This window comes from Somniosus microcephalus, chromosome 15, assembly GCF_052327205.1.
Source record: "Somniosus microcephalus isolate GS21.2 chromosome 15, FLI_Smic_1.0, whole genome shotgun sequence".
NCBI lineage: Eukaryota > Metazoa > Chordata > Chondrichthyes > Squaliformes > Somniosidae > Somniosus > Somniosus microcephalus.
The window spans coordinates 123,062,903-123,077,218 of record NC_141001.1 but is presented as its reverse complement, the minus strand read 5'-3'; the positions used below and the strand labels follow the sequence as shown (position 1 = coordinate 123,077,218).

Below are 14,316 nucleotides of genomic sequence, written 5' to 3'. Positions count from 1 at the left end.
AGAATTTCTACCCAAAATTCACAAAAATATGCCCGGAATTCAGAAATTTGAATGACGACCAAAAACTCCCATACCTACTAGGGGAAGAGAGAAATTGTGTAACACTAGCGGCACACTATGTTACAGCTTGCCATAAACAGAGGGACAACCACTAAATATAAGAAAAGAGTACATATAAATTATATGAAAGTATATTTATACACTCAGGGATATATCTGTTTATACACTGTATGGATAGATCTGTATTTTTGTGTACAAACATGAATGTTTTTCGATGCTTTGGCAACATAAGATGTAACTTGTCATGCCAATAAAGCGATTTGAATTGAATTGAATTGAATTGATAGAGTGGGGAGGGGGTTGATAGAGCGGGGAGGGTGGGTGATAGAGGGGGGAGGGGGGAGATAGAGGGGGGAATGTGAGTGATAGAGGCGGAGGGTGGGTGATAGAGGGGGAGGGTGGGTGATAGAGCGGGGAGGGTGGGTGATAGAGGGGGGAGGGGGGAGATAGAGGGGGGAATGTGAGTGATAGAGGCGGAGGGTGGGTGATAGAGGGGGAGGGTGGGTGATAGAGCGGGGAGGGTGGGTGATAGAGGGGGAGGCGGGGTGATTGAGTGGGGTGGGTGGGTGATAGAGGGGGAGGGTGGGTGATAGAGCGGGGAGGGTGGGTGATAGAGGGGGAGGGGGGGTGATAGAGCGGGGACGGGGGGTGATAGAGGAGGAGGGGGTGATAGAGCGGGGAGGGAGGGTGATAGAGCGGGGGGGGGTGATAGAGCGGGGAGGGTGGGTGATAGAGCGGGGAGGGGGGTTGGTAGAGCGGGGAGGGGGGTGATAGAGGGGGAGGGTGGGTGATAGAGCGGGGAGGGTGGGTGATAGAGGGGGAGACGGGGTGATTGAGCGGGGAGGGTGGGTGATAGAGGGGGAGGGTGGGTGATAGAGCGGGGAGGGTGGGTGATAGAGGGGGAGGGGGGGTGATAGAGCGGGGAGGGGGGGGTGATAGAGGGGGGAGGGGGTGATAGAGCGGGGAGGGCGGTGATAGAGGGGGAGGGGGTGATAGAGGGGGAGGGTGGGTGATAGAGCGGGGAGGGTGGGTGATAGAGGGGGAGGGGGGGTGATAGAGCGGGGAGGGTGGGTGATAGAGGGGGAGGGGGGGTGATAGAGCGGGGAGGGGGGGTGATAGAGCGGGGAGGGGGGTGATAGAGCGGGGAGGGGGGTGATAGAGGGGGAGGGGGTGATAGAGGGGGAGGGTGGGTGATAGAGGGGGAGGGGGGTGATATTAAGAATACACTCAGCTCCATGGAGGAATCCATTGATTCCAATTGTTTCTGGGACAACTTGAATACACTACACAAAAAACAACACGACGCATTGGCCATTCAAAATGGGGACACATGGGTAAACCACTTTGAAAAATTATACCAGAAAAACGCACTAAGACCAGAGCAACACCAAATATGCAAAAAACTGGAAAAGCTAGAAATGGCCATAAAAGATAACCAAAACCCGCTAGACTCCATAATAACAGAAAAAGAACTTTTTGAAAAACTCAAGGACCTGCGACCAGGAAAAGCTTGCGGGACAGACGGCATACTAAACGAGATGATTAAACACACAGACGACAAAATGAAACTGGCTATCCTAAAACTCTTCAACTTGGTTCTGAGTGTCGGTTATTTCCCTGATATCTGGAACAAAGGACTCATAACGCCCATATACAAAAGTGGGGACAAAATCGACCCAAACAACTATCGAGGCATCTGTGTAAACAGTAACCTGGGGAAGGTATTCTGTAGCATCATAAACAAAAGACTTATAAACTTCCTTGAGGAGCACAATGTCTTGAGTAAAAGCCAAATTGGATTCCTGCCAAACTATAGAACATCAGATCATATCTTCACCCTACAGACCCTAATTGACAAACACGTTCACCATAACAAAAGCAAAATCTACGCATGTTTTATAGATTTCCAGAAGGCTTTCGACTCCATCTGGCATGACGGTTTATTCCTGAAACTTATCGAAAGCGGGGTAGGAGGAAAAACATATGATGTAATTAAATCAATATACAAACAACAAATGTGCAGTTAAGATTGGAGACAAACAAACAAAATACTTCCCACAGAGGCGGGGGGTGACGCAGGGCTCGCCAATCTCACCGACACTCTTTAATATTTACATAAATGAATTGGCAAAACTACTTGAACAATCCACAGCACCCGGCCTCACCCTATATGAATCCAAGGTTAAATTCCTCCTCTATGCAGACGACCTGGTTCTGCTGTCACCAACTAAGGAGGGTCTACAGCAGAACCTGGACCTGCTGGAGTCGTACTGCCAGACTTGGGCCCTGACAATAAATCCCCAAAAAACCAAAGTCCTTGTGTTCCAGCAAAGATCCAAACATCAGGGACCCAAAATAAATTTCACACTAGGAACAACCAAAATTGAACAAACCACTAACTACACATACTTGGGCTTAAAAATCAGTTCTACGGGAAACTTCAAACTGGCTGTGAATGAACTGAAGGAGAAAGCAAGAAGGGCTTTCTATGCCATCAAAAAATCAATCCAAATAGAAGTCCCAATTAGCATTTGGCTCAAAATTTTCAAATCAGTAATTGAACCAATTGCACTCTATGGCAGTGAGGTATGGGGACCGCTAACACAACAAGAATTTGCAAAATGGGACAAACACCCAATTGAGATCCTACATGCAGAATTCTGTAAAAGTATCCTTTGGACTCAAAGGAAAACAGTAAACAATGCATGCAGGGCGGAACTAGGCCAATATCCATTAATAATCACTATCCAAAAAAGAGCCACCAAATTTTGGAATCACCTACAAATGAGCAACCCCCAATGCTATCACTACGACGCCCTGAAATGCCAAGAGCTGACCATAAAGAAGAACACCCTCAGTCAACTAGTCCTGGGACTCAGTGAAGTAACTACTAACAATACTAACAACAACCAGCCCCAGGACAGTGACAGGGTAACACAAAGAATTCGACCCAACACAATCGTCGCTAAGCAAAAGGAAAAATATCTGACATATTGGGCAGAAACAACAAAAACCCAAAGCAAACTCAATTGCTACTTGGCCTTAAACAGACAATACAACATAGCTGATTACCTGACCATGGTAAAGGATAACAAACTGAGAAGAACCTTGACAAGGTACAGACTTAGCGAACATAGCCTAGCGATCGAAAAAGGCAGACACAGGCAGACCAGGCTGCCAAGAGAAGACAGGATATGCTCTCACTGCAGTCAGGGAGTAGTGGAGACAGAGATGCACTTCCTCACAGCCTGTGGAAAATATCAGGGCATCAGGGAGAATTTCTACCAAAAATTCTCACAAATATGCCATGAATTCAGAAATCTGAATGACAACCAAAAACTCCCATACCTACTGGGGGAGGAGAGAAGCTGTGTAACACTGGCGGCACACTATGTTACAGCTTGCCATGAACAGAGGGACAACCAGTAAACTAAGAAAAGAGTATATATAAATAATGCGATTGTATATTTATACACTCAGGGATATACCTGTTTATACACTGTATGAATAGAACTGCGTTTATGTGTTCAACCATAAATGTATTATGATGCTTTGGCAACATAAGATGTACCTTATCATGCCAATAAAGCGATTTGAATTTGAATTTGAATTTAATAGAGGGGGAGGGTGGGTGATAGAGGGGGGAGGGGGGTGATAGAGCGGGGAGGGGGGGTGATAGAGCGGGGAGGGGGGTGATAGAGTGGGGAGGGGGGGTGATAGAGCGGGGAGGGGGGTGATAGAGCGGGGAGGGGGGGTGATAGAGCGGGGAGGGGGGGTGATAGAGGGGGAGGGGGGGTGATAGAGCGGGGAGGGGGGTGATAGAGGGGGGAGGGTGGGTGATAGAGGGGGGAGGGTGGGTGATAGAGGGGGAGGGTGGGTGATAGAGGGGGAGGGGGGGTGATAGAGCGGGGAGCGGGGTGATAGAGGGGGGAGGGTGGGTGATAGAGGGGGAGGGGGGTGATAGAGGGGGAGGGGGGTGATAGAGGGGGAGGGTGGGTGATAGAGGGGGAGGGTGTGATAGAGCGGGAGGGGGGTGATAGAGGGGGAGGGTGGGTGATAGAGGGGGAGGGTGTGATAGAGCGGGAGGGGGGTGATAGAGCAGGGAGGGGGGGTGATAGAGCGGGGAGGGGGGGTGATAGAGCGGGGAGGGGGGTGATAGAGCGGGGAGGGGGGGTGATAGAGGGGGAGGGGGGTGATAGAGCGGGGAGGGGAGTGATAGAGCGGGGAGGGGGGGTGATAGAGCGGGGAGGGGGGTGATAGAGCGGGGAGGGGGGTGATAGAGCGGGGAGGGGGTAATTAAATCAATGTATACAAACAACAAATGTGCAGTTAAAATTGGAGACAAACAAACAAAATACTTCCCACAGGGGCGGGGGGTGACGCAGGGCTCGCCAATCTCACCGACACTCTTTAATATTTACATAAATGGATTGGCAAAACTACTTGAACAATCTACAGCACCCGGCCTCACCCTATATGAATCCAAGGTTAAATTCCTCCTCTATGCAGACGACCTGGTTCTGCTGTCACCTACTAAAGAGGGGCTACAGCAAAACCTGGACCTGCTGGAGTCGTACTGCCAGACTTGGGCCCTGACAATAAATCCCCAAAAAACCAAAGTCCTTGTGTTCCAGCAAAGATCCAAACATCAGGGACCCAAAATAAATTTCACAGTAGGAACAACCAAAATTGAACAAACCACTAACTACACATACTTGGGCTTAAAAATCAGTTCTACGGGAAACTTCAAACTGGCTGTGAATGAACTGAAAGAGAAAGCAAGAAGGGCTTTCTATGCCATCAAAAAATCAATCCAAATAGAAATCCCAATTAGCATTTGGCTCAAAATTTTCAAATCAGTAATTGAACCAATTGCACTCTATGGCAGTGAGGTATGGGGACCGCTAACTCAACAAGAATTTGCAAAATGGGACAAACACCCAATTGAGATCCTACATGCAGAATTCTGTAAAAGTATCCTCCGGACTCAAAGGAAAACAGTAAACAATGCATGCAGGGCGGAACTAGGCCAATATCCATTAATAATCACTATCCAAAAAAGAGCCACCAAATTTTGGAATCACCTACAAATGAGCAATCCCCAATGCTATCACTACGACGCCCTGAAATGCCAAGAGCTGACCATAAAGAAGAATACCCTCAGTCAACTAGTCCTGGGACTCAGTGAAGTAACTACTAACAATACTAACAATAACCAGCCCCAGGACAGTGACAGGGTAACACAAAGAATTCGACCCAACACAATCGTCGCTAAGCAAAAGGAAAAATATCTGACATATTGGGCAGAAACAACAAAAACCCAAAGCAAACTCAATTGCTACTTGGCCCTAAACAGACAATACAACATAGCTGATTACCTGACCATGGTAAAGGATAACAAACTGAGAAGAATCTTGACAAGGTACAGACTTAGCGAACATAGCCTAGCGATCGAAAAAGGCAGACACAGGCAGACCAGGCTGCCAAGAGAGGGCAGGATATGCTCGCACTGCAGTCAGGGAGTGGTGGAGACAGAGATGCACTTCCTCACAGCCTGTGGAAAATATCAGGGCATCAGGGAGAATTTCTACCAAAGATTCTCACAAATATGCCCTGATTTCAGAAATCTGAATGACAACCAAAAACTCCCATTCCTACTGGGAGAGGAGAGAAGCTGTATAACACTGGCGGCACGCTATGTTACAGCTTGCCATGAACAGAGAGCCAACCAGTAAACTAAGAAAAGAATATATATAAACAATGCGAATGTATATTTATACACTCAGGGATATACCTGTTTATACACTGTATGAATAGAACTGCGTTTATGTGGTAAACCATAAATGTATTTTGATGCTTTGGCAACATAAGATGTAACTTATCATGCCAATAAAGCGATTTGAATTGTGAATTGTGAATTGTGATAGAGCGGGGAGGGGGTGATACAGCGGGGAGGGGGGTTGATAGAGGGGGAGGGGGGATGATAGAGCGGGGAGGGTGGGTGATAGAGGGGGGAGGGTGGTTGATAGAGCGGGGAGGGTGGGTGATAGAGGGGGAGGGGGGGTGATAGAGCGGGGAGGGGGGGTGATAGAGCGGGGAGGGGGGGTGATAGAGCGGGGAGGGGGGTGATAGAGCAGGGAGGGGGGTGATAGAGCGGGGAGGGGGTGTGATAGAGCGGGGAGGGGGTGATAGAGCGGGGAGGGGGGTGATAGAGGGGGAGGGGGGTGATTGAGCGGGGAGGGGGATGATAGAGCGGGGAGGGGGGTGATAGAGCGGGGAGGGGGGTGATACAGCGGGGAGGGGGGTTGATAGAGGGGGAGGGGGGATGATAGAGCGGGGAGGGGGTGATAGAGCGGGGAGGGGGGTTGATAGAGCGGGGAGGGGGGTGATAGAGGCGAGGGGGGTGATAGAGCGGGGAGGGGGGTAATAGAGCGGGGAGGGGGGGTGATAGAGCGGGGGGGGTGATAGAGCGGGGGGGGTGATAGAGGGGGAGGGGGGTGATAGAGCGGGGAGGGGGGTGATAGAGCAGGGAGGGGTGGTGATAGAGCGGGGAGGGGGGTGATAGAGCGGGGAGGGGGGTGATAGAGCGGGGAGGGGGGTGATAGAGCGGGGAGGGGGGTGATAGAGCGGGGAGGGGGGTGATAGAGCGGTGAGGGGGAGTGATAGAGGGGGAGGGGGGGTGATAGAGCGGGGCAGTGGGACTAGTTCTGGATTACTTCACACTGAGCCAGCACAGATACAAAGGGGCGAATGGCCTTGTTCTTCTGTGCAGTAAATGTCTGTGATTCTGCACCTGCTATCTCCATACCATCCATAATATTTCTACCCAAGTTATATCCGTTCAAGGATTGATCTTAAGAGCTCCATCTTCTATTTGCGTAGCTGAAGATATCTTGCCATCTATAAACCTGCCTTTGTATTGCCTACTCATCTCTTATAATCTCATTTAAATTATCTCCAACTGCCCTCTGTGAAACTTTCACTACTTTTAACTTGTTTGTTCATCTTTATATTTCTGCCAGGACTTGGAGCCCCTGTGACTGAGGCTGTATATTGCTCGTGTCTCGCTGCAATCAACCTTCTCTCTCCACACACCCCTTAAAACCAGCTTTAAAGATCATTTGCCGTTGACTTTAATCTCTTGCCCTATACTGGGCTTTCATTCATCGTTTTCATCTATTCGCCTTTTCTAAAGTCTTGTCTTTTTTGGTTTTAGTTGGAAACGAATCGATTGGTTTCGGAAAAATTCAGATGATTACACTATTTTTATTATGTATATAAATATTAACTCATGCAAACATGAACCCTCTCTCCACACAAGCGACAGTTAGCAACAACAAGGCAACACCCCTCACTGAGTTAATATCACGGAGCGGATTCCTTGATCTGTTCAATGAAAAAAAAACACAGCTTCACTCACCTTTAACATCAAAGGAGGTCTGAGCCGACACCAGCCAGGCCTGGCTCAAGGCAAGCAGGGACACAACTCCCCACGTCTCCATCGCCAGCTCGCCACACAAATCACTAATGCTGCAAGGAGGAGTCCAGGCAGGGAAGGAGACTGTGTGACCAGTGCCCAGCCGAGCCTCTTTCAAACCTCATTCACAACCCTCTCTTTTGGTGAGAGGAAACAGGAAATCGCACTTATTCATCTAACTGAGCGAATAGAGAGAAAATAACAGCAGAGCCACCGAGTCAGGGCATCGCACCGTTTCTGAAATTCATTTAGAATCTTGCAGTGCAAAAATTAAATATTTTTCCATTTATCCAGTAAAGTTATAAAGACTTTGAAAAAAAGAAAGGCTTGCATTTCTGTAGCACCTTTCACCACCTCAGGACATCCCAAAGCGTTTTACAGCCAATTTTTGAAGTGTGGTCACTGGTGTAATGTAGGGAACGCAGCAGCCAAACACTGTGGCTACAAGAGCAGGTCAGAGGCTGGGTATTCTGCGAGTGTCTCACCTCCTGACTCCCCAAAGCCTTTCCACCATCTACAAGGCACAAGTCAGGAGTGTGATGGAACACTCTCCACTTGCCTGGATGAGTGCAGCTACAACAACACTCAAGAAGCTCGACACCATCCAGGACAAAGCAGCCCACTTGATTGGCACCCCATCCACCACCTTCAACATTCACTCCCTCCACCACCGGCGCACCGTGGCTGCAGTGTGTACCATCTACAAGATGCACTGCAGCAACTCGCCAAAGCTTCTTCGGCAGCACCTCCCAAACCCGCGACCTCTTCCACCTAGAAGGACAAGGGCAGCAGGCGCATGGGAACACCACCACCTCCAAGTTCCCCTCCAAGTCACACACCATCCTGACTTAGAAGTATATCTCTGATCCTTCATCGTCGCTGGGTCAAAATCCTGGAACTCCCTCCCTAACAGCACTGTGGGAGTACCTTCACCACACGGACTGCAGCGGCTCAAGAAGGCGGCTCACCACCACCTTCTCAAAGGCAACTAGGGATGGGCAATAAATGCTGGCCTTGCCAGCGACGCCCAGGTCCCATAAGCGAATTTAAAAAAAAGCCGAATTACGCACAGCAAGATCCCACAAACAGCGACGTTATAATGAGCAGATCATCTGCTTCTTTTTATTAATTCTCAGGATGTGGGCGACGCTGGCTAGGCTGGCATTTATTTGCCCATCCCTAGTTGCCCCTGAGAAAGTGGTGGTGAGCCGCCTTCTTGATGCGCTGCATTCCGTGATACTTCTTTGCAAAGGTTTGGTACACCAGAGTGGCTCGCTGGGCCATTTCAGAGGAGTATTGTGTCCAATTCTGGGCACCGCACTTTAGGAAGGATGTGAAGGCCTTAGAGAGGGTGCAGAAAAGATTTATGAGATTGGTTCCAGGGATGAGGGACTTCAGTTACGTGGATAGACTGGAGAAGCTGGGGTTGTTCTCCTTAGAGCAGAAGGTTGCGAGGAGATTTGATAGAGGTGTTCAAAATCATGAGGGGTCTGGACAGAGAGAAACTGTTCCCATTGGTGGAAGGGTCGAGAACCAGAGGACACAGATTTAAGATGATTGGCAGAAGAACCAAAGGCGACATGAGGAAAAACTTTTTTACACAACGAGTGGTGAGGATCTGGAATGCACTGCCTGAAAGGGTGATGGAGGCAGATTCAATGGTGGCTTTCAAAGGGGAATTGGATAAGTACCTGAAAGAAAAATAATTTGCAGGGCTACGGGGAAAGGGCGGGGAGTGGGACTAGCTGAAGTGCTCTTGCAGAGAGCCGGCACAGGCTCGACGGGCCGAATGGCCTCCTTCTGGGCTGTAACCATTCTATGATTCTATGATTCTAGAAGGAAATCGGGTGAATTAGATTCAATTCAGGTACAGCAAGAGAAATAAAGAGAGGGAAAGAAAGATTGGTTAAGAGAGAGAGAGAGAAAAGAGATAGAAAGGAAGAAAAATTTTAAAAACATTTAAAATTTAATTTTTAAAAATCTCTAGGAACAATTTACTAGCTGTAGGAATGAGACTCCACAGTTTCAATTGTTCCCTTTCTGGGCCGGAGAGGTTGAGTGGCATTGCAGGAACATCAAGCCTCCTGAGCATCCCTGATTTTAATCACTCCACCATTGGCGGCCGTGCCTTCAGCTGCCTGGGCCCTGAGCTCTGGAATTCCCTCCCTAAACCTCTCCGCCTCTCTCTCCTCCTTTAAGACTCTCCTTAAAACCGACCCCTTTGACCCAGCTTCTGGTCACCTGTCCTAATATCTCCTTATGTGGCTCGGTGTCAAATTTTTGTTTCAGAATCCTGTGAAGCACCTTGGGACGTTTTACTACATTAAAGGCGCTATATAAATGCAAGTTGCTGTTGTTGGGGTGGTTCCTAGCCCTTTCTGAGGTTTTATTTCAGAGTTTGGCATTGTGGTGCGGGCTTGGGGGCTAACCTACCCATTTCTTGGAATAAGTCTTTGCAGAAAACCACTCCACAGGAACTCAGCACCAAAACGGAGTTGCTAGAATTAAAAACATATAGTTGGAGCTTGTGGCTTTGTGGTTGTGTTGACAGGTGGTATAGAGATTCTGACCAGAGTTGACAGTAGAAGATCTTTCATTTATCAAACTCGAGAGGACACTGGTTTATAAAAGGTTTGTATGCTTTCTGGAACACTCCGGCCCCTAAATTCGTTAGTGATAAATTCGCAGGAACCGAGAGGCCCGAGGACTGGCCTACATTCGTGCTTGGGCCTCATCGTGATAATTCAGGCCAGCTGTGGGGGGCAATCAGACATCTGGTTCACTAATGTCCTTTAGGGAAGGAAATCTGCTGTCCTTACCCGGTCTGGCCTATATGTGACTCCAGACCCACAGCAATGTGGTTGACTCTTAACTGCCCTCTGAAATGGCCGAGCGAGTCACTCAGTTGTAACTAACTGCTACAAAACACAATAATAAGAATAAAACCGGACGGACCACCCGGCATTGACCTCGGCACCGGCTACGGACACGACAACGGCACACCCAGCCCAGTCGACCCTGCAAAGTCCTCCTCACCAACATCTGGGGACTTGTGCCAAAATTGGGAGAGCTGTCCCACAGACTAGTCAAGCAACAGCCTGACATAGTCACACTCACAGAATCATACCTTTCAGCCAATGTCCCGAACTCCTCCATCACCATCCCTGGGTATGTCCTGTCCCACCGGCAGGACAGACCCACCAGGGGTGGCGGCACAGTGGTATACAGTCGGGAAGGGGTGGCCCTGGGAGTCCTCAACATTGACTCCGGACCCCAAGAAGTCTCATAGCTTCAGGTCAAGCACGGGCAAGGAAACCTCCTGCTGATTACCACCTACCTCCCTCCCTCAGCTGATGAATCAGTACTCCTCCATGTTGAACACCACTTGGAAGAAGCACTGAGAGTAGCAAGGGCACAGAATGTACTCTGGGTGGGGGACTTCAATATCCATCACCAAGAGTGGCTCGGTAGCACCACTACTGACCGAGCTGGCCGAGTCCTGAAGGACATAACTGCCAATCTGGGCCTGCGACAGGTGGTGAGAAAACCAGCACAAGGGAAAAACTTACTTGACCTCATCCTCACCAATCTACCTGTCGCAGATGCATCTGTCCATGACAGCACTGGTAGCAGTGACCACCATACAGTCCTTGTGGAGATGAAATCCCATCTTCACACTGAGGACACCCTCCATCGTGTTGTGTGGCACTACCACCGTGCTAAATGGGATAGATTCAGACCAGATCTAGCAGCTCAAAACTGGGCATCCATGAGGCACTGTGGGCCATCAGCAGCAGCAGAATTGTATTCCACCACAATCTGTGACCTCATGGCCCGGCATATCCCTCACTCTACCATTACCATCAAGCCAGGGGACCAACCCTGGTTCAATGAGGAGTGTAGAAGAGCATGCCGGGAGCAGCACCAGGCGTACCTAAAAAGGAGGTGCCAACCTGGGGAAGCTGCAACACAGGACTACATGCATGCTAAACGGCGGAAGCAGCAGGCTATAGACAGAGCCAAGCAATCCCACAATCAATGGATCAGACCAAAGCTCTGCAGTCCTGCCACATCCAGTCGTGAATGGTGGTGGACAATTAAACAACTAACGGGAGGAGGAGGCTCCATGAATATCCCCATCCTCAATGATGGCGAAGCCCGGCACACGAGTGCAAAAGACAAGGCTGAAGCATTTGCAACCATCTTCAGCCAGAAGTGCCGAGTGGATGATCCATATCAGCCTCCTCCCGAGGTCCCCACCATCACAGAAGCCAGTCTTCAGCCAATTTGATTCACTCCACATGATATCAAGAAACGGCTGAGTGCACTGGATACGGCAAAAGCTATGGGCCCCAACAACATCCCAGCTATCGTGCTGAAGACTTGTGCTCCAGAACTAGCCGCACCTCTAGCCAGTACATCAACAACACTGGCATCTATCCGTCAATATGGAAAACTGCCCAGGTATGTCCTGTCCACAAAAAGCAGGACAAATCCAATCCAGCCAATTACCGCCCCATCAGTCTACTCTCAATCATCAGTAAAGTGATGGAAGGTGTCATCGACAGTGCTATCAAGCGGCACTTACTCACCAATAACCTGCTCACTGATGCCCAGTTAGGGTTCTGCCAGGACCACTCGGCTCCCGATCTCATTACAGCCTTGGTCCAAACATGGATAAAGGAGCTGAATTTCAGAGGTGAGGTGAGAGTGACTGCCCTTGATATCAAGGCAGCATTTGACCGAGTGTGGCATCAAGGAGCCCTAGTAAAACTGAAGTCAATGGGAATCAGGGGGAAAAATCTCCACTGGCTGGAGTCATACCTAGCACAAAGGAAGATGGTTGTGGTTGTTGGAGGTCAATCATCACAGCCCCAGGACATCACTGCAGGAGTTCCTCAGGGCAGTGTCCTCGGCCCAACCACCTTCAGCTGCTTCATCAATGACCTTCCCTCCATCATAAGGTCAGAAGTGGGGATGTTCGCTGATGATTGCACAGTTTTCAGTTCCATTTGCAACTCCTCAGATAATGAAGCAGTCCATGCCCGCATGCAGCAAGACCTGGACGACATTCAGGCTTGGGCTGATAAGCGACAGGTAACATTCGCGCCACAGAAGTGCCAGGCAATGACTATCTCCAACAAGCGAGAGTCTAACCACCGCCCCTTGACATTCAACGGCATTACCATCGCCGAATCCCCCACCATCAACTTCCTGGGGGGGTCACCATTGACCAGAAACTTAACTGGACCAGCCACATAAATACTGTGGCAACAAGAGCAGGTCAGAGGCTGGGTATTCTGCAGCGAGTGACTCACCTCCTGACTCCCCAAAGCCTTTCTACCATCTAAAAGGCACAATTCAGTAGTGTGATGGAATATTCTCCACTTGCCTGGATGAGTGCAGTTCCAACAACACTCAAGAAGCTCGACACCATCCAGGACAAAGCAGCCCGCTTGATTGGCACCCCATCCACCACCTTAAACATTCACTCCCTCCACCACTGGCGTACCGTGGCTGCAGTGTGTACCATCTACAAGATACACTGCAGCAACTCGCCAAGGCTTCTTCGACAGCACCTCACAAACCCGCGACCTCTTCCACCTAGAAGGACAAGGGCAGCAGGCGCATGGCAACACCGCCACCTCCAAGTTTTCCTCCAAGTCACACACAATCCTGACTTGGATATATATCGCTGTTCCTTCATCGTTGCTGGGTCAAAATCCTGGAACTACCTCCCTAACAGCACTGTGGGAGTACCATCGCCACACGGACTGCAGCGGTTCAAGAAGCTTGGCTCACCACCATCTTCTCAAGGGCAATTAGGGATGGGCAATAAATGCCGGCCTTGCCAGTGACGATCATATCCCAAGAATGAATAAAGAAATCCCCGAGGCAGCTCGCTGTCGGGGCCTGACCGATTCTGTGAAGGGGAGGGGAGAGGAGGGGAGGTGGCATGCGAGGGGGAGGATGAGGGGGCATGGGGAGGGGCTGGGGGAGGGGGAGGTGTGGGTGGAGAGGGAAGGGGAAGCAGAGGGGAGCCAGGGGCAGGGGGTGCGAAGCGAGCGGTGGGTTGGGGCCTCCTGGTGTTTTGTGGAGCTAGCAGGAACCTTGCGTCCTCCAGCGCTTCCTCGCAGCACGGAAGGTTAGAGAAAATCCCGGTCCGAATTTGCACAGTGCGATCCAATGGAGTCGCCCTGGTTGGGAATGGGTGCAGGAGCCTCAATCCTAGAAGCGGCCCAAAGAGATCATGGAAATTCTCAAGACGGAGAGCGAATTAGTTTTGTTGGGTAAAGGTCTCGAGCGATTATGGAGCAAGGACAGGAGACACAAATGACCAGATTTATATAATTCAATTTCTCAACTTTTGAAGCCATGCCCTCTGGGATGCCCAGTACCAGAAACTGAACACTACCAAATCCTTCTGGATGCTGAGTCCGCCTTATAATGAGGTGGTAAGCTGTCGATTCTACAAGACTCAAAATCAAATCAAATCAACTTGATTGTCATTGTTAGTGCACAAGTGCAGTACAATGAAATGTAGGCTTGCGGCTCCCGAGAGTGTACATTTAGATTAAGACATTTAAACATTCAACATACATTTGGCTTGTAATACATTAACATAAACCTAACCATAATAAAGTGCATTGGCAGATGTGCAGGCTTTAGAGTTTATTTGTGGAGTTCAGTAGGATGACAGCCCTGGGAAAGAAGCTGTTCCTAAATCTGGTCGTACGGGTGCGAATGCATCTGTAGCGTCTCCCAGATGGCAGGAGGGC

The 14,316-nt window shown here is 49.6% G+C and overlaps 1 protein-coding gene across 2 annotated transcripts in view; it reads right to left on the bottom strand.

Moving 5' to 3' along the window:
* Nucleotides 1-7,657, bottom strand: part of rnf141 (ring finger protein 141) — a 191,167-nt gene extending 183,510 nt beyond the window's left edge. Inside the window, exon 1 of one of the 2 annotated variants that reach the window (XM_086008388.1) lies at nt 7,481-7,657. In XM_086008388.1, the coding sequence (XP_085864514.1) occupies nt 7,481-7,562 (82 nt within the window). In that variant the 5' untranslated portion in view covers nt 7,563-7,657. The remainder of the gene's footprint in view (nt 1-7,480) is intronic. The other variant, XM_086008391.1, reaches the window with a different exon arrangement.
* Between the last annotated feature and the right edge of the window lie 6,659 nt (nt 7,658-14,316).